We start from the raw sequence: 25,691 nt of genomic DNA, 5'->3' as shown, positions 1-25,691 counted from the left end.
CTTCCTGTTTGGCTATGGAACAGGAAGTGAAGGGAAATCTCTGCAATGGGACACAGATGGGGAGAAGAAATCTGACAGGGGCTAGAACCCTTCATTACTCTATCCAAAAGTGTTGCCCATAGTTCTACTTTAAATCCACAAGTGTTATTTTTATTTATTTTATTTGTTTTACCACTACCTATCCTTTATATTGACTTTTGAGATTTACAAATGCAGCAATTTAGAAATTGGATGAAAGGTTTATCACCGGGAAATACTTTTTGAAAGATAAATTGTGCATTTTATATGCAACTATATAGTTCAGACCAAAATGAGAGACACATGATGAGGGACTTTGTTCCAAATCAGGGACAGTCCCTGGAAATAAGGCACAGTTGGGAGGTAGGCATGTACTTCACACTAGGTATGGCGTCTGGCTGTGTCTCTGGATAGCGATGTCCATGTGTGCAGGGGCGTAACTACAGGGGTTGCAATCGCTACCGGGCCCCATGCTCCAGGGGGCCCGGTAGCAAACCAGTGGGTGAACTTCTAGGATCTCAAAGGTCACACTTGCGACCGGGCCCTGGCATTTCACCACTGTGGGGAGGCCCCAAGATTGCAGGAAGGGGGCCCACTGCAGAACTTGTGAAAGGATTCTGATGCGGGACCATAATAAAAGGCCATGCAATGAGATTAAAGAGCCCCAGGATTAGTGGGAAGAGCCCCGGGCTTGAAGGGAAGGGCCCCGGCCAGGGGTCTGGGGGGCCCTTCATGGTTTCTTGCATCGGGGCCCTGAAGGTTCTAGTTACGCCTCTGCATGTGTGTACTTGGCCCATGTTGCCATTGGGATATCGGACCATTCACTAAGCTGTTTAGCCGTACATTGTATAATGTTAGTGTTCTAGTATTAGGACTGTTCACACTCACTGTAGTGACCTGCATTTACCACACAGAAAAAATGCCGGTCATTGCAAGGACATATGGAACACAAATTGTTTTCTGTGTCCTGTTCTCTCATTTCTTTCACCCCTTACAAAGACTGATAGCAATATAACGTGCATAACCATGCATGTCAGGGCACATACAATGCACACCAATGGAACTCAATACACATCCATTTCCATGCACGTTTACTGTGAACAGACCCTCTGAGGTAAGTACTGTGACCTATGTACACTCATTTATTCCCCTGACAATGAGTGAGGTAAGTCTCTGGGAGGGAAATGATTGGCTCTCTGTGTATTACACGTTAGGAGGACACAGGTCGTCCCACTGAGCTCCGAGCACATGACACAACTGAGCGTTATAGGACAGGTGAGAGTGCAGCCAATCATGTGACTCCGGAGGAGAAGTGGGCGGAATCTCCAGGGTGACACCAGGAACGTCACGGAATGGGAGGGGCAGTTGCGAGACGGAGGACTGGTCACGTGGTGGGGCGAAGTAGTGTAACCGGTTCCTGGTTGCAGAGTGAATGAGGAAATAGAGCGAGCAGCCGCAGCCATGGCCTCCCTGTTCAAGAAGAAGACGGTGGACGGTGAGTGAGGGGTCATTTCATGCCGCCGGGTGTTGTCTGGAATGGTCACTCACTGGGCCAGCATCTCAGTGGTGGCTTCCCTTCCAGAGGCCATTGGTCTGGGCACAGGGGCACACCGGACTAATGCTGTGCTGGTCTCTGGGGTGTTGGTCAGAGTAGGCCTCGCTGCTTGTTGTATAGGACACGCTGGGCCTTGTAGTTCCATGGAAAGCCTATGTATGATCAGTGTTTACATCAGCTGTGTCTCCTCCAGCCATTCCTACAGATCCCCCCCCCATTCCTACAGATCCCCCCCCCATTCCTACAGATCCCCCCCCCCACCACATTCCTACAGATCTAACCCCCCCCCACCACATTCCTACAGATCTAACCCCCCCCCACCACATTCCTACAGATCCCCCCCCCCCCCACCACCACATTCCTACAGATCTAACCCCCCCCCCCCATTCCTACAGATCCCCCCCCCACATTCCTACAGATCCCCCCCCCACATTCCTACAGATCCCCCACCACAATCCTACAGATCCCCCCCCCCCCCCACACACACACACACACACACACACACACCTGTACACCCCCCACACATTCCTACAGATTCCCCCACACACACACACTCCTACAGATCCCCCCCCCCACACACACTCCTACAGATCCCCCCCCACATTCCTACATATTCCCCCCCCCCACACACACACACACCTACCTACAGACCCCCCCAGATTCCTCCTGTATGAGCTTTTCACTTCCCTGGGTGTCTGTGCTGTCACTGCCCCCCCCCCCCCCCACACACACACACACACACACACACCATTCCAGGACCTTTCCAATCCCAGGATGACCTTCTGCCCAAGTTGTCACTTCACCTTTTATCACTTTTTTTGTTTTTCTGTTACCCCATCCTGGACTCTAACTTCAGAGGTTGGTGGTCTATCTGTGACTTGTAGTTCCACAGCAAGACAGCCTTGGATTACCTGTGTACCCGGCTCACCTCCATCCTTCTCCTCCCCATACCTGGACCCCACTGTCACCACTTCACCTACAGTATATGGCAGCCTTACCTGTCACCTATTCCCTGTCCCCCTTCTTCATCTCTTTTCCCTGTCCCCTCTGTACATTGCTCTGATCGTCTCTCCTTTATTCCTTTCCTGGTGACCACACATTCACATCTGCCATTCTCTTCCTCTCTTCTGAGTTTCTCTCTTCTCCCCCCCCCCCCCCCCTCACTTTTTACTATTTTAAAAAGCTAAACCCTATTCAAAACAATGGGACAGCCCCAGGTTACCTGTGCAGCTCACTGAGTTCCCTGTATGGTGCCCCCCCCTCTCCAATCCATTCTTCTTCTGGGGGGGGGGACTCCACTTTCACAGCTGGATAGCAGCCTTACATGGGAGTCATGGGACTTATTACCTGTCCTCTTCTCTTTTCTCTCTGTCTGTGTGTGTCTCTCTCTCCCCCCCCCCCCCTGTTTTCTCTCTGTCTGTGTGTGTCTCTCTCTCTCTCCCCTGCTCCCCTGTTTTCTCTCTGTCTGTGTGTGTGTGTGTGTCTCTCCCCCCCCCCCCCTGTTTTCTCTCTGTCTTTCTGTTTTGTTGTCTCTCCCAGTCTCTGTGCCCCCTCTTACATTTTTACTATGGAAAAACAAAACTCCAGTGATGGCTCATACGTCTTTTATTTGTGTACATATTTTCCAGATCCCACTTCCCTTTTTCTTTTCTCTATATTCTTGTCATAGTACTCATTTGTTTGCCTGGACTATGTCCCCCCCCCCCCTCTCTCCCCTTGTCTAGATGTCATTGTGTATGTCACTATGTTCTATCTGAGTGTCTGTGTCTCTGTGTCTGCTCCTCTCCTCCTTGCTGCATTGTCTGCTACACTTTATTTCCTAACATACCTTTCCTATGAAATTGTTAGATACTTTGTACACGGATCAGCAAATTGTGTCTTTATTACTTGCTGTGAGGGCTCCGATCTGTGACATGAATAATATTCTGAATTTGTCCTATAAATGTCTTTTCCAAGTTTAGTATTATATGCTGGAGATGTGACTGAGTGCTGTGCAGACATTACCTGCTAGGATAGTGACCGTTATCAATGAGGATTTCCCTCCTGAAGGAGATTATTGATTGTGTGAAGTGAATGAAATATTAAACTTGACTGTACTTTGCCTAAAGTAATTAATGGCTTGGTTGAGTATCAACTTTTTTTTTTTTTTTTTTTTCCCCAATGAAAATCTTCATGCTTCTTGTTACTTTGTTAGTTTCTATGTTTAGAAACTTCCCATGGAAGCTCCCAATGATTATTTACTCACGTGACACGGTGTATGACTCGAAACTGATGTCATGGCGTATCAGGTGATCACAAGGGGTTGGGGCAGAGACGCTGATTCATGGACTGAATCACAGAGCATCATCCTTCCTTCTTTTTTTTTTTTTTTTCCGTTTGGGGGGTTCCCTTATGATCACTTATGTTCGCGTTGATTGTGCAGAAGTGCTAATCCCTCCACTTGTAACATCATTATCTTTAAATGCTGAAATCTTTGTGGAAATTTTTTTTACTTTTTCTGAGTTTACCAGAATGCATTTTATTATTATTATTATTATTATTATTATTATTATTATTATGGCTTGCAAAGAAAAACATTTGAGCCCTTTAATGTAACAGCAAAGAGTCACTTCCTATAGAAACCTCCATTGCTTCGTTGTCACTGCCTTCTACTGCCAACACATTAACTCAGTTTTATTGTTCCTCTTTTGTACCGGTTTTCTAAGGCTGGATTTTCATCTTACATTTTGGATTGATGCGACCTTCGTTGAGATCAATAGAAAACGCAACTCTGCGAATGCCTTAAGACTTGCGTCATGATGCTTGTCAGCACATTGAAGCATACGTAAATGCACCATGATGTGCATCTACCCACATTGATGTGCAATATTTATCTATTACAGGTTCTTGTATAGCGCCGTCAAGTTACACAGTGCTATATACATGTATGTTGTACTTTCACCACAGTCCATCACCTCAAGGAGCTTACAATCTAATGTCCATAACTCTCCATTCATTCATACATATAGTAGGTCCAATTATCCTTCCGGCATGTGTTTGGAGTGTGGGAGGAAACTGGAGTACCTGGAGAAAAGCAATGCAGGCACAGGAGAACATGCTAACTCCAGGCAGATAGTGCTTGGTTGGGATTCAAACCGACAACTCTAGTGCTGCTAGGTGGAAGTGCTATTCACTTAGCCACTCTACATGCCATTATGACACACATTGAGATCCAATACAATTCAATGCATTGTACGTTAAAGGTGCTGTAACGTGTCATGATGCCCTGCCACTGAAATCAGTAGAAATAAATTGAAACATATCTCAGCATATGCCTTAGGAAATGCGTCATGATGGCGTACTCTGATGTTTAATAACGCACATAATTGCACTATAATGTGTGTAACCCGTGAGCTGATATGCATTGACATCTATGACTGTGCATTACAACACACATTGACATGCAATGTAATGCCCTTTCATTGAAATAAAGGAATAGTATAAAAACACATGTCATGATGCAGTTTGACACTTTATAATGCACATAGGGGACCATGGCACACGTTCATTGTGGGTTGATATACATTATAAAGCACGCTCACATCCAAAACAATGTGTTGCAAGACCTGTTTCAAATGTGTGACATGTTAATGCGCAACAATGTGCTTCTATTGATTCCAATAGGAAAAGAATCGGAGGGAAAAATGCTTAGGTGCGAATTCAACTAAATTATCAATACATTTGACATTAACATTCTTTAAAAAGCATAAAATATATTTGTGCAATTTCCTCTCTACAGATCAGTTTGTCTTTTGGAATAAACTTGTGTACAGATTAGAGCAAACGAGTTTAGATTTATCTTATAGGTGGTAATAAGGTGTTGTAGTAATTGTCAGACAAGAATATATGTTAGTTTATTGTGAGAGATGACATTTTCACTATGCACTGTCCTGATAACATTACCTGGCATACAGTGTTAGTTCTGTGGAATAGTAATAGTGGTGTTCGCCTGGCTGCTCCCTCTTGTGGAATGTCTGCATATTACAGCATTTCTGTGTTGCATTGCATCAAATCTGTGTCTGCTTTGTCTTCTTACTGCAGCCTATAGATGTATATACATAAAAAATCAAACACTGCTGACTGCTGTACAGGTCAGAGGAGTGTCTGCTACAGCGCCAAGCACATAGTAGCACAATAAGTTGATACAAATGCATCTAGGTGACTTGGGAAGAATAACTCACTCTATACTTTGTGACATATTTGTCATGACAGGGTGACAAAGCTAATTAGTAGCACAAGCTGTGTTCCCTCTTCGCGATGTTGTGGCTAGAGCTGATCCCTGTAGTGCCATACTGCATTTTATTAGATTGCCAAGTGCCAGGGGGACACTATAAGCTTGTCAAATAATTTTGCATTGTGGAAGATGGAAAGAGAAGTATCTATGTCAGTCCAAAAGTATTTGTGTAAAGTTCTTGTGTAAGTTTGTAGGAGAAATACAATGGTTGCTGCTTTTGTTGAAAATAGATGAAAACAGAAATGTGGCTCATAAAAATATTAATACAAAAGAATTTCCATATTCCGAAGGCAGGGCTTGACAAATCTCAGAATGCCCGCCTTACTATCGGAGTCCCACTATAAGATGCTTATTGCCATCATTACTATGATTTTTCACTCAAGCCTGCACTTATTGGGATTCTTGTTTTTGCCAAAGACAGGTAGCATGACATTGTAGCCTACATATTTTTTTTTTTTTTTTTTTCCCAACGTTTTCAGATTTTTTTTTTTTCTCTTTATAGTACAAAAAAAGTCCAATTGCGATCAAATACAACTAAAAGAGCTCTATTTGTGTGAAAAAAATGATATAATTTTTTCATTTGTGTACAGGGTCGCGTGACTGTGCAATTTCCAGTCAAGTAGTGCAGTGCCGTACAGCAAAAAGAGCTTTGTTTTTTAAAAAAAAAAACCTGGCCCCTAACTTTTTTAGCTCCTTGACTCAAAGCAAATTTGTCAAGCCCTGTCCTAAGGTTTAATTATTAGAATCGTGTCTAAGGGATTGTGGAAAGCTGTACCAAATGTTTTTGCAGTGGTCTCTGGGGAATCCTGCTTCAAGGGGGTAGGCTAGTATGTTGGATGATCAGGGAACTTTATGGTAAATATTAAAGCAGAACTTCAACACCCCACCAACACCCGTGGAGTACAGCATGGCTCACACTTGTGCAGTGGGCAGCTGGCTGTGAAGTCGCAAGGAGTCACAGCTGGCTACCCACAGTTAACATGCTGGTATTAAGGACTGGAGAAGAAGCCAGCTCAGGTGAGGAAGGTACTGAATCCCTGGACATTTGGGTGTGTTTTTTCTAAAAGTCAGCAGCTACAGTTCTTCATAATTTAAAAAAAAAAAAAAAAAGACTGAAGATCCTCTTAAACTACTTCCCGCCCGTGCTATAGACAAAAAGTGTGGGCTCACATTGCCGCAAGGACATCTATGGTTGTCCTCTCGTGATTGTGCTTCCGGTGCTCCCTGGCACGGATCTGTGATCGCCATGTCCTTCAGACACAGCTGATTACAGATTGGGGTAAAGAGCCAATCACAGAGCTCTTTACCATGTGACCAGCTGTATCCAATCACAGCTGATCACAATGTAAACAGGATTTGTTGGTCATTGGCAGTCCTCTCCTCAGAGCCGATAACTGGCAAATCTACACAGGAGACATCTACGCTGACAATCCGGGGACTTATCAGCACATCTGTGTATAGAACATGCTGCAGCAAAAATGAAATTTCTAAAGGGGTGGGGGGGTAAACGGCATCAAATCCCATTTAAATTGACATGCGGCTGCTATTCCCAGCACCCAGCTATTAAAAAATGTAAGAAAAAAAATCTATAATCTAAAAGATAGTGTCCCTCGATGTAAATCCATCAATTGCGCTGCACCGCCGACATGAAAAATCCCCCCCCCCCCTTCTAGGACAGCCAAATGCCTCCTCTGTGTTTTGACAGTTGTATAAGTAATGGCGGGGCCACCTGGCGAGGTCACCAGGCCAGCATGCATTGATCTGTGACTATTCGTGGGGTATGGGGGCTACCATGTTACGATAAGCCCACAAACCCCGACAACCACAGCCCATGGTTGTCGGGAAAAGACCCTTGTCCCTATCAACGTAGGGACATGGTGCATTGGGGTTATGGGGGCAAAGCCCCCCCCCATGTTTAGAGCATGTGGCCTTGTATGGTTTGGGCCCACCCCTTTCCTGACCTGCCAGACTGCATGCCCCAATAAGGGTCTGGTTTGGGGGAATGGGGGGGGGGGCTACGCATTTTTTTTTTTTTTTTTTTTTTTGTGGGGCTGCTATGGTGGAAACTGCACAGCTTGCAAAACTTACAAAGCTTTGACCAATCAGGGCGCAGAATGCAATGTGCAGCGCATTGCAGGGTGTTTGGCGGGAGTCAAACCTGTGCAGCTGTCAGTGCCCATTAGTGAAGGTGAAAAATCACTTATTTTGAAAATGTTATAACTGAAACTAAAACTTTTATTACTAAACACCCAGGTGTGTTTAAATTCCACCAAAATAAAGCTAAAAATGTTGTTTGGCTACAGGTTGCATGACCACGCAATTGTCATTCAAAGTGTGACAACGCTGAAAATTGGCAGGGGCAGGAAGGAGGTGAAAGTGCCCAGTAGGCAAGTGGTTAAGCCAGTTTTTGGATTTTAGATCAGCTTTAATTTATCCCCCCCCCCCCTTTTTTTTTTTTTTTTTTTTTTTTTTGTAGCCCCTCTCTAGGCAAAACAGATCTTGCAAAGTGTTTGTGTGTGTTTTTTGTTCTGTTTTTTTTTTTTTCCTCTGGTTAAGCACCATAGTCCGCCATCCCGGGTCTCCTCCAGCGCCATTTCTGGTTTGCAGGGACCGCTAAACCCAGGGATAGTTTGTCCCTTGATGACCAGTCCCACTCCTACTGATGAATCCTATCTTCTGGATCCCGAGAGAACCTCACCAATGGGAAGTCAGTGACTGACCTGAACACCAGAAATATAAAATCAAAAAGTGATGACAATAAATCATATCCAGTTCATAAGGCACATAGCAATGTGTGTGCTTCCAATAAAATGATATAAAGAGTGCCGGACACCACTATTGATTTATAAGTTCACACACCTGATTTATGCACAGTGAATTGGTGTTGAGTTATTTTATCACATATAATAGGTTTGCGCTGATAGTTTTTTTGTATTTCACGGACCTGAACACCCTCTGCTGGATGTAAACAGAAGACACATAAAAAACAAAGCATCTTTCAACAGTTTAAGAACCATAGTTCTCAGAGACAGGATCTGGGCAGTCTTCTGCTGATGGATTCAGAGAAAGAGAAGATCATCTGGTACCTCCTAGGCATTAGAAAGTTGGAGAAAAGGCATTTTTTAAATGCAAAATTTGTTCATTGAAGAAATAAAGCTTTTGTATACAAACTCATTTTGTAATTTGATATGATTAAAGCTGTGTGAATGCAAGGGCAGATTGTGCTGTTTACCTGCCCCTTTCTCCAATAGCAGAGCGTCTTGTATTCATTGAAAAGAATACAAGATATTGACTAATTGGGGAAGCTGGAGTGCAAACGACTCACTGTGATTGGAGTACTCCAGCCAAAAACTGAACTGTGTTGAAAATTAGTACCGTATTTATCGGCGTATAACACGCACCCCAATATTTGGAGAGAAATTTCAGGAAAAAAGCTTAAATTTTAAAATAAACAGCTTTGAACTCAGAACATTTTTTTTTTTTTAAATCAAAGGATATCTCACCAGTTCCCATGAATGCAGCCTCATCAGCAGTCCAACAATGCATCCTCATCAGCAGTGTCCATGTATGCAGCCCACCAGCAGTGTCCATGTATGCAGCCTCGCAAAGCGCAATGTCCAAATATGCAGCCTCGCAAGCTCCTTTGGAACTGACCATATTTGTTTTAAAAAAAGGCCGGGAAGGAGCACCGAGAGCAGAAGGGGCGGGCCGTGCCGAGGAGAAGGAAGGACTAGCTGTCTGTCATAAGAGCAGAAGGGGGCGGGCCGGGCCGAGGAGAAGGGAGAACGAGCGAGCGCAGTCATCGGAAGTCCCGCCTCCTCTGCTGAGACGTGTGACGTCTGTCATAGGCGGGACTTCCGATGACTGCGCTCGCTCGTTCTCCCTTCTCTTCGGCCCGGCCCGCCCCCTTCTGCTCTTATGACAGCTCGTCCTTCCTTCTCCTCGGCCCGACCCGCCCCTTCTGCTCTCGGCAATGCTTCCTGGCCGTTTTTTTTTTTTTTAATATCTGCGTATAACACGCACTTTCCTCAATTTTTAGGAGGAAAAAGTGCGTGTTATACGCCGATAAATACGGTGTATATAACACTTCAACCGTGCTAGACTGAGGAGACACACTTCATCAGTTCAGTGTTTGACTGCATTCACACGGGCATTTTGCCATGGTGTGAAGGACAGCAGTAGGAATCTGCTTATAACTGTTTGTTTTTGTCGGGTATGAGTGGCTAGTAACCCATACACTTCAAAGACTGCAGCTATTGGTGGCTCCTCACACAACCAGCGATTAGCTGTTGTGGTCGTTGCTGGATGCGCTTTGTGTGTGTCCAGCAGTGATCAGTGCAGCAAATAGCTGTCTAGCTGCTCACACTTGTCAAACAGCAGCAGGAATCGGTGGATTTTCTACCGCTGCCACTCTCACCGTGGCAAAATGCCTTTGTGACTGTAGCCTTAGGCTACATGTACACGGGACGTTTTAAAAAGTCCCTTGAACGCTGAAATTTAAAGGACGTTTAAAACGTCCTTTGTGTCACGCTTGCATGCCGCATTTGGACGCGTTTAGCGGGCGTTTGCGCTCAGAACAGTTTCTAGAGGTCAGAAAAATCATTCCCCTTTAAAATGTAAAAACGCAAGCGCTAAACGTGGGTGATCGCGTTTCGGTCACGTTTTTGTTTTGAAACGCCGGTAAACACCCATTCTGAACATCCTGAACGCAAATATTTACTTTCCAAAAAAAGCCACTGAACTCAACTGCCTCTAAATGACTGTAAACGACCCTGTGTACATGGACAGATAAGATAACATTGAGGTGGGTTCAGGGGCTTCTGAAAAAAAAAACGCCCAACTGCTCCTAAACGTCCGTTTACAAGTTGCAGTGTACATGAGCCCTAATAGTATCAAATATGACCCCAACTCTGCTACTCCAAAAAATTGCCTACAATGCAGAAATCATTGTAGAAGTGTCAGCTGCTCGTGTCACTTAATACCAATGCGTTTGGTCACATGATCTGCCCTGAAGGATCATAGTTCAGATTGGCTGATTTTTAACACAGATCGTTTTGCCAAATTTAGTCTTGTGACTTTCACTATGGATTAGGGATGCATTGAAATGAAAATTCTTGGCCGAAACTGAAAATGCAGGATGCCCTTGGCCGAAAACCGAAAATGACTTTCTCCCCAAAAAAATTTTAAAATGGAAGAGGGGTATATACCAAAAACAGGTAGCGACGTACACCTGTCGCTGCCACCCTGTCACAGTATATGTACTGTGATGGGTTGGCAAGAGGTTAATTTAATTACCAATGGTATTAATATTATGCAGCATGAGGGGGTTAATGTATTGCCACTGCTGATCACTGATGCATTAGTGACCAACCAGTGGCAGTTAATTAACCCCTTTGTGCTGCATTAGTGCAACCAGTATCAGTGTTAATTAACACTGGTTGCACTAATGCAGCACAAAGGGGTTAATTGCCACTGGTCGGTCACTAATGCATCAGTGACCAGCAGTGACAATACATTAACCTCCTCATGCTGCATAATTAATACTAATACCATTGGTAAGCTGCCTCAGCTCTCCCCCCCCCCCCTCTGGCTCAGCGTCCCTCCCCATCCCAACGATTCAATTTCCTTACTGTCACTCTGCTGAGTGCTCCTCTGGTGACCTTCATTCAAAAGAAGCGCCTCTGGCCGGTGGCCCGCCTCCCCGGAGATGTCACTGCTACAATCTGTATATGAATGAAGTGACACACCGGGCGGGAGGGCGGGGGAGTGGCCGCTAATAGATATAACTATGTGAGCCTTCACTTCCCTGTCAGCGGAGATACCCGTATGACAGGGAAGTGAAGCGCTCACATAGTTATAGCTATTAGCGGCCGCACCCCCCACCCTCCCGCCCGATGTGACACTTCATTCATGCACACAGCCCCGCTGACAGGGAAGTGAAGTGAAAGCTCACATAGTTACAGCTATTAGCGGCCGCTCTCCCGCCCGGTGTGACACTTCATTCATACACACAGCCCCGCTGACAGGGAAGTGAAGTGAAAGCTCACATAGTTACAGCTATTAGCGGCCGCTCTCCCGCCCGGTGTGACACTTCATTCATGCACACAGCCCCGCTGACAGGGAAGTGAAGTAAAGCTCACATAGTTACAGCTATTAGCGGCCGCTCGCCCGCCCTCCCGCCCGGTGTGTCAGTTCATTCATACACCGATTGTAGTAGTAAGGACATCATCGAGAGGCGGGTGGCCGGCCAGAGGCGGGACTTTTGAAACCTGCGCTGCGCCTTCCTCCTTTCTCACGGCGGCCATTATTTTCGGCATTGTTAACTCATTATCGGCCGAAATGGGATAGGCTAATTTTCGGCCGATAATTTTGGTGGCCGAAATTTCGGTGCATCCCAACTATGGATACCCCTGGGTTCTGCATCAGGGGTATTTCATGGTTTCTGTTGTCTGCAGTAATTTATAGTTTTGGTTTAAAAAAAGACACGTCCACTAAGTTTAACCAAAAGACAAAAGTAAACTGCACCTTTAGAACCCTAGGGTCAGGATCACACCTCTGTGGTGGGATAAGCACAATGCATAGAATACATTAGGGTAGCAAAACTAATTTCTGTGCCCCCCCCCCCCCCATGCATTCTATTCATTAAGATAAAATGCCTTCTGTGCAGCAGCCCCCTAATACTTACCTGAGCCCCATCCCGATCCAGTGATGTTGGAGAGACTCGGCTGTCCGTGTCTTTCCCTGCTCATTAGCTGAGATGGCAGAGAAGCGCCATTGGCCCCCACTGCTTTCAGTCAGTCGGTCATTGAGGAGAGAGAGAGAGGGGGCAGATTCGGGGCTCCGTGTCTGTATGGACACAGGGAGCTGTGGCTTGGCCCGGACAGCTTGCTATGGGGGCATTTAACAGTAGGGAGGGGCCAGGAGAGCTAAAGAGGGACCCAAGAAGAGGAGGATCGGGGGTTCTCTGCGCATGGTTTCAAAACCATTTAATGAAATTAAAGCATAATATGTATTACCTTTTTGGTGTCTTAAAGTGTTACTACAACAGAAAATCAGTCTGTATGTGCAGTAAAGCAGTGTTTCTCAACTCCGGTCCTCAAGGCACACTAACAGGCCAGGTTTTAAGTATTGCCTTGGGGAGATGCAGACTAGAATACTGCAATCGCTGAGCAGCAAAATATATCACCTGTGATGTATTTCAGTTTTCTTGCAAACCTGGCCTGTTAGTGTACCCTGAGGACCGGAGTTGAGAAACACTGCAGTAAAGCATGCTTGTCATACTCCTTTCCACTGTCCCTAATCCATCTCTTGATAATACAGAGCCCTGGGAGCACTCTGCACATGCTCAGTTTGGTGTGGGTTGGCTAGTGAGTTGTGTGTTTTTTCTTTTCTTTTCCTGGGAGAGTGCATGTGATCGGCAGAGGATCAGAGGTCATGCAGCCTCTCAGACAGTCAGAGTAGAATAAAAACTCCTTCTTCTACATGTTTTAACCAGGCACTGATAAAAGTCACAAGACTGCTATATGCTGCTGATGAGAGAGGTATTTAGCAGTTTATATTTACTAAAACTATTGCATTTCCATGTTCTGTGTACTGAGGGAGACCAAATATAGTGAATGCAGGGTCCTGGGTTTAGTAACACTTTAATGAGAAAGATGGCGCTGAATAAAGGTGTCCATAGCAGAAATGTAAAAGTCACTCTGTCCATAGAGGGTGAACAGGTATGAGAGGTGAAGTGGTTAAACCATCTACAAAGCTGTCCAGAGCTGGCTCCTATGGAAATGGATAATTTCGAAAAATAGAAAATAAATCCATATTAGGAAGCTGCATTGAATAGTAATAGCTGTAATTATTTTGGTATTTCAGCATCTCTATGGGGCGGTAACAGCTGTTATATGGATTTACTGCACCCCACTACTGTGTTTTTCAGCAGACTCCATACCTCTAGGTAACCCGCTTCATCAGCTACTAGATGTGAAATACAAGGTCTCCTAAATTGTCTGCTATGAAATATTCATATGTACAAGTCTTCCTTTAGCATCAGCTGGTTATTGCTGTTCTCATCAGCAATCCCATAGCTGACCTCACACACGGAGCGAGAGGAAGAAGGGCACACACAGGTTATAAGAAATGTTCTCACATATTTATGTGGACAGTTTTTTATGTGTAAACTTGTTTGTCCTCCTTGCAGACATAATAAAGGAGCAGAATAAGGAGTTAAGAGGCACTCAGAGGGCTATAACCAGAGATCGAGCAGCTTTGGAGAAACAGGAGAAACAGCTGGTAAGTTAACTAAACACTCCTAAACCTTTTAGTGTCTTTGTTTATGTTCATCATGATATAGTGCAAATCTCTTCAGTGGAGGGAAATTACTTTTTTTTTTGTTTTTATGCTGCGTTCTTTTCCATTTATCTCTAATCTAGTATGTTAACTGCATAGAATCGAAATCTACCCCAGTCATATAGCCAACTACCCGATTAAGTGTGAGAGATCGGTCTTGGATGTTATTGGTGTCTTAGCCTGAGCATTCAGTTGTGTATTGCAAAAGATCAGATTTATGTCTGTGAACCTTCTGCTATTTTGGAAGACGTTGCACTAAAAAAAATGGGACATTTTAGGTATGATTGACACATGCGGCTTCTTTCCAGGGCTTATCCACCTTTGAGACCATGTTTTGTTACACCTAAATTAAGGGTGTAACTTGTAAAATGGCCACTGTCCCAAACCCTTCTCCCTTAACTTCTTCACATCCGCGCTATAGCCAAAGTACGGCTACAGCGCGGACTCGAATTTCCGGGAGGCCGTCTTTAAACGGCCTCCCAGAGACAGGCCCCCCGCGCCCTCGAGCATCGGGGAAAATCTGTGTCGGCCGTGTCCCTTGGACACAGCCAATCACAGATCGTGGTAAATGGCCAATCACAGCGGCCATTTACCACGTGATCGGCCCATGCAATGAGAGATGATCTCATATGTAAACATATGAGATCATCTCTCTTCGCCAGCGCTCCTTCCTCGCTCAGAGACCGCAGTGTGAGGAAGGAGCAGAGCCGATCAGCCGTCGGGGACACAGAGGAATGTAATCAGGGCACTGATCACCAGTGCCCTGATTACACAAGGTAAATAAAAAACACTAAGTGCCCGCCATCAGTGCTCATAGTGCTGCCAGTCAGTGCCTGCTCATCTAGGCACTGATGAGCACTGACTGGCAGCACTATGGGCACTGAGTGTGGGCACTGATGGTGCTGCTCATCAGTGCCACCCGCCAGTGCCGCCTCTCAGTGCTCATCAGTGCGGCATATTAGTACCTCTTCATCAGTGCAGCCTATCAGTACCGCCTCATCAGCGCACATCAGTGAAGGAGAAAAATGTATTTATTTTCAAAATTTACTCGCAGAAAATAAACTTTTTTTTTTTTTTTTTTTTGTAAAAAATAAAAAACCCAGAGATGATTAAATACCACCAAAAGAAAGCTCTATTTGTGTGAAAAAAGGACGAAAAATTCATATGGGTACAGTGTTGCATGACCAAGCAATTGTCATTCAAAGTGTGAGAGCACTGAAAGCTAAAAATTGGTCTGGATGGGAAGGGGGTTTAAGTGCACAGAAGGCAAGTGGTTAAACCCCTTCAGCATTCTGCTCTCTTTTTTTTTTTTTTTTAGTTTGGTATGGCTGTGTGTGGCTACATTTACAGGAATCTGTGAGTTAAAAAAACTACAAATCTACCATAGTGGGACTCCTACATGTCAATGGAGTACAATTGCAGTGCTGTCACAGAGCAGAGGCTAGAGGAGGAATCTACAAGAGCAGATGCATTGCATCCCTGATCCACTGATTGTGGTTGCAGTGCTCGGAAGGCCTGAGTTCAGAAATGTAGTAGTTTTTTTTTTTTTTTATCAAAAGGTGGTCTATGCCTTTTTAAAGGATAAGTTTACCTTTTGTAATCGGTTACACCCCCTCTCCCCCCAGCCAAATTTATTAACAGTCTTCTGTGAATGGGAGAATTGCAAGTACTGTCAGCCTTTGCATCTGACTGCTTGTAGTTCTTGATGAACTACCAGGGCGCTGTTGATCTCCCTAGGTAGTTTGTTGATACTACCTGTCATTGTGCCCTCATGAGGTATAAACAGACGGATACACTGACAGTCTGCAGGAACCTGAGATTGCACCTGCGACCTGCTGATTACAGGTGTAATGCTTTGCAGGCTCCTAGTAAAAAAAAAAAAAAAATATATATATATCTCACGGCCACACACCCCCCCCCCCCCTTTTTTTTTTTTTTATCTGTTAACCAATAAACATGAACTTTGTTGCATTTTAACTTTTTGGGGATTTATAGTTTGTAAAACTCTTTACAATTATCTCTTCTGGTTTGGTCCTAAGCTGCCTGCCTCCTCCTGCCTTTCTTTAACTGCTTATTGTCTCCTCACTCTAATGGGTTTCCTTACTGCTTAATAGAGAGTACAGGAAAGGCAAGCTAGGAAGTGTCAATGAATATTGTGATTCACCTGCTGTAGCTTCACAGAATTTAGGTTACCCAAAGTGTATATCTGAGGGTATATGAAGGAACCTCTTCCTACTTGCATGTTCTAGCCAGCTTAACAAGCATTTATCAGACAGATGTACTTTAGCAGTGATATCAGGTGGCATTAAAAACAAGACCAAGAGCAGAGTGTGTAATTTGAAATGCAGTTCCTGTAAGTAACTTGGAAGATAGTACTAGCCTGAGGTTTGTAAAGTGTCCTCTGGTTCATTGGTATAGGTTGCTGCACCTAGCGCTTTACTCTTGCATTGTTTGAGTGAGGAGGCTGGTACAGTACACGTGATTTTGGGGCACAGTAAAAGTTTTTGTATTGAAAGCATCTTTTTTTTTTTTTCTCTCTGTTCTCTAGCTCATTTGCGTGTTTTAGTAAAGAGGTATCTGTTTTCCCCATGTGTTTTTTATTGAAGTATGTATAATATAAGCATATTAAGTGTATGTCATTTTCCTTTTTATGAGTTTACATTTTCTCAATCTTGTCAGGAAATGGAAATAAAAAAGATGGCGAAGGCAGGTAACAAAGATGCCTGCCGGATACTGGCAAAGCAATTAGTCCAGCTCCGTAAACAGAAAACTCGAACCTATGCTGTGAGTTCCAAAGTCACATCCATGTCTACGCAGACCAAAGTCATGGGCTCCCAGATGAAGATGGCCGGTGCAATGTCTACCACAGCTAAGGTGAGATTACACAGCTGTTACAGGAAAAGTTAGAACGAGAACTTAACGAAAAACTCCTGGCATATAAAGTAGTTCTTTTTTTCAATAATGGCCGCACCCCACATTCATGCAAATCTGTAACTGGAAATTCGTGCACAAATTAGGAACCGATGTGCAGTGTTCAGCATGGTTTCTTCTGCAGCTTGTAAAAAATCCAGAATGCATGGCCTGCTATGTAAGGTGGCACATTTTACTCCAAGTGTTTTCTTTTCCTCATAAGAAATACTGGCAACTCAGATGATTTTTTTCCACAACGAGTTATTCATACCTCCTTCAGTTTTTATAGTCCATATAAAAAGATTATAACAATGTGATAGGTTGTGTAACCATAAAACGTCCATCCACAAACGGCAGCCTCCACAAGGGGAGCAAGCAAAATCCATTAGGAGCTACAGAGTATAAAAGAGAGGAGCCTCTAGGTGTAGCAATATGGTTATGTTTAATGAAGGTATAACATTTAGCAATTCACATGGTTGATTAAAAGAGGCAGATATAAGTATGCAGGCATCTGGAGTAAAGCTGTCCACATAGACTATCCTCTGTACCGCCCGCTCTCACCGCTGTCAGTCTGCAGTCGTGACTGTGAAGACTACCCTGGAGTAGAGCAATTTGAAAGCGAGGCTTGAAGTGCTCGTGGAGCGTAGAGTGGAATGGATGACCTCTGGGGCGGAGGATGGCCTCAAACTACGACCCTCCAGCTTTTGCAGAACTACACCTCCCATGAGCCATTGTAAAACTCTGAAATTCACAGCCATGACTAGGCATGATGGGAATTGTAGTTCCTGAACAACTGGGGGGCCAAAGTTTGAAGACCCCTGGTCTATATGGACAGCTTTACCCCGGATGCCTGCATACTTGGATGAGTCTGTTTTAATCATCAACCATGTCAGTTTCTAAATGTTGTACCTTTTAGTAAATGTAACCATATTGCTACGCTTAGAAGCTCCTCTCTTCTCTTTTTTACTTGGTTGTGACGTGATGCTACTTTTTATATTAAGACATCGCTTGTTTATCAAGTCAACATTTATAAAACAAAAAAAAATGTTTTCTTGTCTTGCAAAACACTCTCAAATCAAGTTACTCTCATTCCAAAGTTTTACTGTATGTTGATCTCTTTACATTACTGCTGTTTATCTTTTATGTTGTGCCTCTGCATGGGTTATACTTAATCATTCCCATAATGACAATGGCTCTTTTTAAAGGGTTCACCTTTGCCAAAGAGCACAGAATGCTCTCTGATATGGGTATATCAGCTTAGTGTGCTAAACCTATTCCTTTGGGCTGTACATGTCCAGTGTGCATACCCTCCTGTCACAGCTGCTGGACTTATCATAGGTAACAGGAGAGAGTATAAACTGCACTTCTCTGTTCTTACCTGGTGAAGCAAGTTATGTATACCTAAAGATGCTGTCCAGGTACATTGCTGGGGCTGTTCCTGGGTGCGAGGGTCTGCTTCTGGATTCTGAAAAAAACCTGCTGCTGTTGAATGGGCAATAGGAAGTATCCATGTCACACAGACAGTGAGGTAGATCCCTGAAAAGGAGGAGCCCCCCAAATCCAGTGATCAGTTGGGGGTGGGAGGGGCTTTAAAATATCAAAGATTTAAAACTTTTCTAACAATTTCATTGTTTTTTGTTTTCAGACCATGCAAGCAGTAAACAAAAAGATGGATCCACAGAAAACCCTTCAAACGATGCAAAATTTCCAGAAAGAAAATATGAAAATGGAAATGACAGAAGAAATGAGTAAGGCACTTTTATCTCGCTCTGTTACACATCTTTGCCAGGCTCCACACTTGGTACATCAGTTCTATCTTATATTTATGTCCAGCTGAGCTTCTGTGAGCCATATTTTATAAAGGTGTTGTGTGCCAATTGATCATAATTATAGTGTTTGTAGCATTGTTCTGTGAATTCACCTCTATGAAGATGTAGTAGCGCTTTCTATCTTCAGCAGAGATTTTAAAATGAAAATGCTTTTAACACAGCTGGGTAGCTATAAGATGCAGTTTTTAAAACACACTGCCATGCGCTCTGCTTTTGTTTTTTTGTCATTTAATCTGCACTCCGTAACCCCATAATGACAAATTAAAAACAGAATTTTAGGGGCTAAATACATGATGGTGTGTGCAGATTAGAGATTAGGATAACATTTTTCTAGGTAAATATATTGCTAAAGGTGCTATTGACATGAAATTTTCACCTAATGTTGGTAACAACCCATACAATCCATACATACAATGAAACCCAAAACAAATAAATAAATTCAGAAGTTATGTGTAATTAAAAAGGAATGACACAGGGAAAAGTATTGAACAGCTGAAGAAGGGGAGGTGCAAAAAGTCATGGAAAGCCAAGACACCAGCTGAAATTTATCAGTAATTAGAAAGGAATCCTGCAAATTATTATCAGCTGGTTTAGTCTCAGCTGAAGGCCTATAAAAAGGTGTCTCATTACCAAGGTGTCCCACAAGAAACATGTCATGATGGGTAAAAGCAAAGAGCTCCCTCGAGACCTTTGCAACCTTATTGTTGCAACACATACTGATGGCATTGGTTACAGAAGGATTTCTAAACTTCTGAATGTTCCAGTGAGCACTGTTAGGGCCATAATCCAGAAGTGGAAAGAACATAATTTCACCATAAACTGGCCAGGACCAGGTACTTCTTCTTGCAAGATTTCTGACAGTAGTGAAAATGATAATCTGAAGAGTTTTCCAAGAGCCAAAGACCACTTGTGGAGAGCTTCAGAAAGACCTGGAATTAGCAGGTACAATTGTTTCAAAGCAAATATGTAACGCACTTGACTGCCATGGCCTGTATGCATGCTCACCACGCAAGACTCTATTGCCAAAGAAAAAGCATGTTGAAGCCCATTTTAAAGTTTGCTGCATAACATTTAGACAAGCATGTGAAATACTGGGAGAATATAGTCTGGTCAGGTGAGACCAAAATTGAATGCTTTGAATGCCATAATACACATCATGTTTGGAGGTCAAATGGCACTGCACATCACCCCCCCAAAACACCCCCATACCAACATTGAAGTTTGGAGGTGGGAACAACCTGGTGTGGGGCTGTTTTTCAGCATGCGGTGCTGGCAAACTTCATGTCATTGAAGGAAGGGTGAATAGAATAATGTACCAAGACATTTGTGATAAAAATCTGCTGCCATCTACCAGGATGATGAAATGAAGATGGACATTTCAACAAGAAAATTATCCCAAACACAAAGCCAAGGAAACTTTTAACTCCAACTCAAAGAAAGAAAATAAAGCTGTTAGAATGGCAAAGCCCATAACCTGACTTGAATCCAATAGAAAATCTATGGAAAAAACTAAAGATCACAGTTCAGAGGCCCACAGAACCTTCAAGATTTGAAGTCGGGTTGTGTTGACGAATGGGCCAAAAATCACACCTGAGTAATGCATGCTACTAGTTTCTCCATACAGGAGGCGTCTTGACGCTATCCTTACCAACAGAGGATTTTGTACAAAGTATTAAAGTGTTACTAAACCCACAACCGTAAAATCAGTCTGTATATGCAGTAAAGAATGCTTGTTATACTCACTGTGAAACCTAATGAGTTAATCCTCTGCATTGTGTTAAAAGGCTGCTTAATCTTGTATGTACAGATCCTCCTCCTCTTCCACTGACTCCAAAAAATGTCTAACTAAAACGGAGCCTTTGGAGTCAGACTACACATGCTCAGTTTGGTGTTTATTGCTAGAGAGGGTTTTTTTTTCTTCTTGGGAGAGTGCATGTGATCAGCACCGGGCCATTAAGCACTGTCCAGACAGAGGGTCAGGAGCCCTGCTGGCCCCATAGGACTACTCAGTGCAGCATGAAAACTCCTCCAAGCTTCACCAGGAACTGACATTGCATGCGTTGTTAATGACATTTTGGTGAAAATTTCAGGTCAATAGCATCTTTAGAAACCTGTCTACCTAGATAAATGGTGACTTATTCAATACTTTAGTGTGTGTATTGGGTTCTACAATTAAGAAATTTGTTCAGCATGTCCTTTGCTACTTTTAAAGCTCAATTGCTCCCTATAATATATTTCCTGATCCGTACCTCCTGTGTGCTCTCTATTCCCATCCTCTTAGAGCTCTGTAGACTATCTGTACTGTGAATAGTTTGTTTGATATTGTGATATAACTAAAGTCCCCCCCCCCTCTTCTTTCTTTCTTCTTTCTTCTTTCTTCTTTCTTCTTTCTTCTTTCTTTTTTCTTTTTTCTTTTTTCTTCTTTCTTCTTTCTTCTTTCTTCTTTCTTCTTTCTTTTTTCTTCTTTCTTTTTTCTTCTTTCTTTTTTCTTCTTTCTTTTTTCTTCTTTCTTTTTTCTTCTTTCTTTTTTCTTCTTTCTTCTTTCTTTTTTCTTTCTTTCTTTCTTTCTTCTTTCTTTCTTTCTTCTTTCTTTCTTTCTTCTTCTTTCTTCTTTTGCATTGAACTAATTCTCATGCAAGGAACATTTATCTTAATAGGCCATTGAAGCTTAGTTATTGGTATATATGGATTTGGGATGTTATAAGGTATTGGCCTTCAGCAAGATCTGACACCTTTCATCTGACGACCTCTCTTTTTTTTTTTTTTTTTTCACAGTAAATGACACATTGGACGATATTTTTGATGCCTCGGACGATGAAGAAGAAAGCCAGGACATAGTGAATCAGGTTTTGGATGAAATCGGAATTGAAATCTCAGGAAAAGTATGTGGGATTTCAGAACTTGTCCCTCTGACATTATTATTTTACTTTTTGTTATTTTTTTGTTAAAGGGTAAATAATAGTTCTAATATTTTACCAACGCGTGTGTGTTAAACCCGGGATTTTTCCTGTTTACTGCAAAGCAACAGGTTGACTAACTTCCACCCTCTTCAGCAACAGGTTTACGTAATTTCTGTACAAACTGCAACTGCCCCAACCCATATCTGGCTTTAACAGTAAAGAGCACAACTCTGCCCACTGCATCTGGGTTAATGCACATTCCTTGTCACTCTGTCAGCTGACAGAAACCAAGAGAGGAAACTGTATGTAAGCTCCAGCTCATGACTTGTATGCAGAGATGCATGCAGCAGGATTTAGGGGTGGGGGTCCTCTTTAAGTGTGTATTGCTAAATGCACACATTTAGCAAAACCTTTTCATTTAAATAGGACCCCCACCCCTAAATCCTGCTGCATGCATCTCTGCATACATGCTTGGCAAACCCAGGTAATACTTTTATAAAAGTAACAGTGACATCACTGTGCTGTACATAGTCTGTGCAAAGAGCAGAGCTATGGGGGAGCCAGTAGCTCCACCCACTTCAGGCTGCCTACAGAAAACAGGAGGGGGCAGATACAAGACTAGTTACCCTGTGCATGGAGAGGGGGCAACAGTGACCAGTCTTGATTACTGGAAGCTCCTGCACAAAGGTAAACATTCACACTGGATTACTGCACAGATCTGGAAGAAATACACTAAGCATACTGTATCAAATGTGGGAACAACATTTTATAATGAAAATATTCTGGACAGCCACTGAAATATCTAGTGAATATTTTTAAAATGAACAGACCCACTAAGAGCAGTTATGATAAAAAGCATAAAACTAAACTTTACTGGGCGATAAAATACGTAAAGCTTCCTGCACATAACATTTACCATAAACATTACACCATACCATGACTTAAACACACACTCCTATTCCCAATATCAAATAATACTTGGCTCTGGTAGAATGTCAACAGCTTACATAGGATAGCTGGAGGCACAGGACAATAAGAAATCCTGGCTGCATGCTTGGTCTTTCTACAGCTCCAAAAAACAGCCAAGTCCTTGTGCTATGGACACCTTTTTATAGTCCTGTATACCAGAGACCACCCACAGGATGTAATCATTCCTCTTGTCCACTCAGTTCATTTTGTGAGTGAGGTTAGCAACACGTGGTTGCACTCCCCCCCCCCCCCCCCCCCCCGGCCCCCTCCCTCCCCACAACCACATGGTCAATTGGAAATGCGGCAGCCATCTTTAAATACACAACATCAAAAGTTCACTAAACCAACCTGTGGTTGAGAGATATAGTATTACACATGTATGGGGACATTCGTCATGAATCAGTTAAAAAAAAAAAAAAAAATATTCACAACTGATACATTCCACCTGTTGATCCCATACATAAGCAATAATTACAATGCATACATTTTTACTTCTCGTAGGGGCCTAGCAATCCTCAATGCTTTTTTTTTTTTTTTTTTTTCCTCTCTTTATATACATCACACAATTCAAAGTTACAAAAATCTGCCTCAACATTTACTCAAAGATGGAATCAAGAATCTTCATAGTTCTTTGCTCAACTGCTTATCAAGTCTAAAACAGACATGTTCCTTTTGTGTTCCAAAAACGACTCTCCTTTCTCTGAACACATGCTTGTTTCAAAAGTCCTGAACACCCCCCCTACATACTTCATGTTACATGTTTAGCTCCTAAACCAATCAAATTGTTTTTTGTGCATACCGATGTGGGGAAGCTAGCTTCTTAAAGAGGTTGTAAACTTTTTTTTTTTTTTCTTCTTTTTCACCCTTCAAGAGAAACACATAATGAGGTAGTATGCATCATTATAAAATACTTACCTTAGAACGAGCCCCCGCCGTGCCGCCCGCTTAGCTGGATGCAAGCGACATGTCCAATCGCCCGTCTTCCGGGATCGCGGCATCCGGCCATCTGATTGGCCGGAGCCGCGGTGACGTCACTCCCGCGCACGCGTGCGAGAGCCGATGGTCACGGCACGGGGCTCTGAAGGAACGGCACCAGCGGCCGTTCCTTCAGAGTGCATGCGCCAGTGACGTCACTGGCTGCATTTAAGATAAATATCTCCTAAACGGTACATGTTTAGGAGATATTTACAGTACCTATAGGTAAGCCTTATCATAGGCTTACCTATAGGTAAAAGTGTCAGAGGAGGGTTTACTTCCTCTTTAACATAGAATCTAACTAACAAATTTGCTATAAAATCATCAAATATCCATAGCAACGCCCACCACAAGATTCAAGCTACACACATGCCTCTTCTGTTTGTGTTTTTGTTTTTTCCCCAATATTTGCTTATCCTGGAGTTCAGCTTTAAAATCCAAATCTGAGAAATCTGAAAATTCTCCATTGCAATGGGGCTGCACCTGCACTGCATGGGTTAACTACTTGTTTAATCTAGGGGAGAGTTACTTATCGGATTCTTCGCTCCCCTGGTAGACACATTCCGCCATGTGGCAGCACTGAACTATCCCTCAATGTCCTCCTGTCCAGTGCAGGGCTAGTTAACCTGCATAGGTCTTGATGACATTTACAACCTTAGAATGCTGGAATGCAGGTCAGAAAATGCTGCTATGACCAGTCTAGCAGTGCAGAGGATTTTCTAATGTTATGAAGTTGCACTTTAGTTAAACTTGTCGATAGCCTCTTACAGCACATGGTACAGCCTAGACAGCAGCGCTCAGAGTGTGAAGAGGAAGAAGAAGCAGCACAAGAAAGCAAGAAGTTGCACTTCAAAGCAAGTGATAGGAGTTAGGAGAGCTCCTCCTTCATTGTCCAGAGTGATGATAGTGAGGAAACTTTTTAAGTGAAAGGTAATCATGCTACAGAGCAAGGTCAGGTACTGGAACTGTTTGGCAGAGCTGTGTAATTCTCAAGACTAAATGGAAAGCGATGCAAAATCCCTTGGAAGGTTAAACCACTGGAATGTATGAATTTCATTGGGTGTTTAGCCGTTTGCCCAAGGTTAAGCTTTAAAGCCTACCCCTCACCCACCTATAATAACCTTTCCAGCATATGATGGAATTGGTAAAGTAACAAGTCTCTGAGTTCACATACATCTAGTAGAGCGAATTTCTTCGGGCTTTTTATAGAAACAAGGTGTGATCTGTGGTTCATAATTTATGAAATCTCTTATGTTCATATGTATTTTATTTCTTTTTTGTAGATGGCAAATGCTCCATCTGCCGCCAAAGGCCTTCCCTCCGCTGCCTCATCCAAAAAATCAACCATATCTGATGAAGAGATTGAGCGCCAACTCAAGGCTTTAGGAGTAGATTAGCAAGCTGGTAACACAAAGACCTTTGCCCTGTGTGGACTTGTATTCGGGTTACCTGGAACTACACAATATCCCTCCTGGAGAAGAGTGACTTATTTTTAGAGGACTTGAGGAGCTAACTTCTTTGTTTTTTAATGTAACGGACATTACAGTTAGCTGTATAATAGTAAAGATTGTATATAGAACAATAATTAATGTACAGATTTTTTTTCCTCCCAAAAACAGATATATTGTTGTATCTTCTGTAGTGTACAGTTATTTAAAAATTTCCCACTTAAAAACAGGTCTATGAATTGGTTTAAAAAATAAGCCTACTATACTTTCATTGGTTTGTAGAAATAACCTAAACATTGTAATGATAAATAATGAATTTCCAGTCATGTGCATGGCAAGAAAGCATGTCTGTTACTGGCAGTTTCCATTGATGCTTTAGCTTTTTGCCATACCCCTTAACTTATTTCACTTCAAGGATTCTGCAGTGTACTTTGCTGCTGAAGTGGAGCTCATTGTTCAGTCATTTGGTTTTTG

General features: G+C 43.0%; 1 protein-coding gene across 1 annotated transcript; it reads left to right on the top strand.

The window, feature by feature from the left end:
* The first annotated feature begins 1,374 nt into the window (after positions 1–1,374).
* On the top strand, positions 1,375–25,354 carry CHMP2B (charged multivesicular body protein 2B). The gene is made up of 6 exons (XM_082248550.1): positions 1,375–1,513; positions 14,038–14,129; positions 16,866–17,060; positions 18,742–18,844; positions 21,701–21,807; positions 25,053–25,354. Exons 1-6 carry the CDS (start codon positions 1,480–1,482, stop codon positions 25,164–25,166), a joined length of 645 nt encoding a protein of 214 aa, XP_082104676.1. The 5' UTR covers positions 1,375–1,479; the 3' UTR covers positions 25,167–25,354.
* The last annotated feature ends 337 nt before the right edge of the window (positions 25,355–25,691 follow it).

This window comes from Pelophylax lessonae, assembly GCF_965119305.1.
Source record: "Pelophylax lessonae genome assembly, chromosome: 2".
In the NCBI taxonomy this organism is placed as follows: Eukaryota; Metazoa; Chordata; class Amphibia; order Anura; family Ranidae; genus Pelophylax; species Pelophylax lessonae.
This window is presented reverse-complemented; position numbering and strand designations above follow the sequence as displayed.

What these genes read in the sequence shown, in the direction of transcription:
- CHMP2B (XM_082248550.1), top strand. Translation starts at nt 1,480, where the DNA reads ATGGCCTCCCTGTTCAAGAAGAAGACGGTGGACG. An exon ending in CAAGAAGAAGACGGTGGACG is followed by an intron (nt 1,514 to 14,037) that starts GTGAGTGAGGGG and finishes TCCTCCTTGCAG; the next exon opens with ACATAATAAAGGAGCAGAAT. An exon ending in AGAAACAGGAGAAACAGCTG is followed by an intron (nt 14,130 to 16,865) that starts GTAAGTTAACTA and finishes CAATCTTGTCAG; the next exon opens with GAAATGGAAATAAAAAAGAT.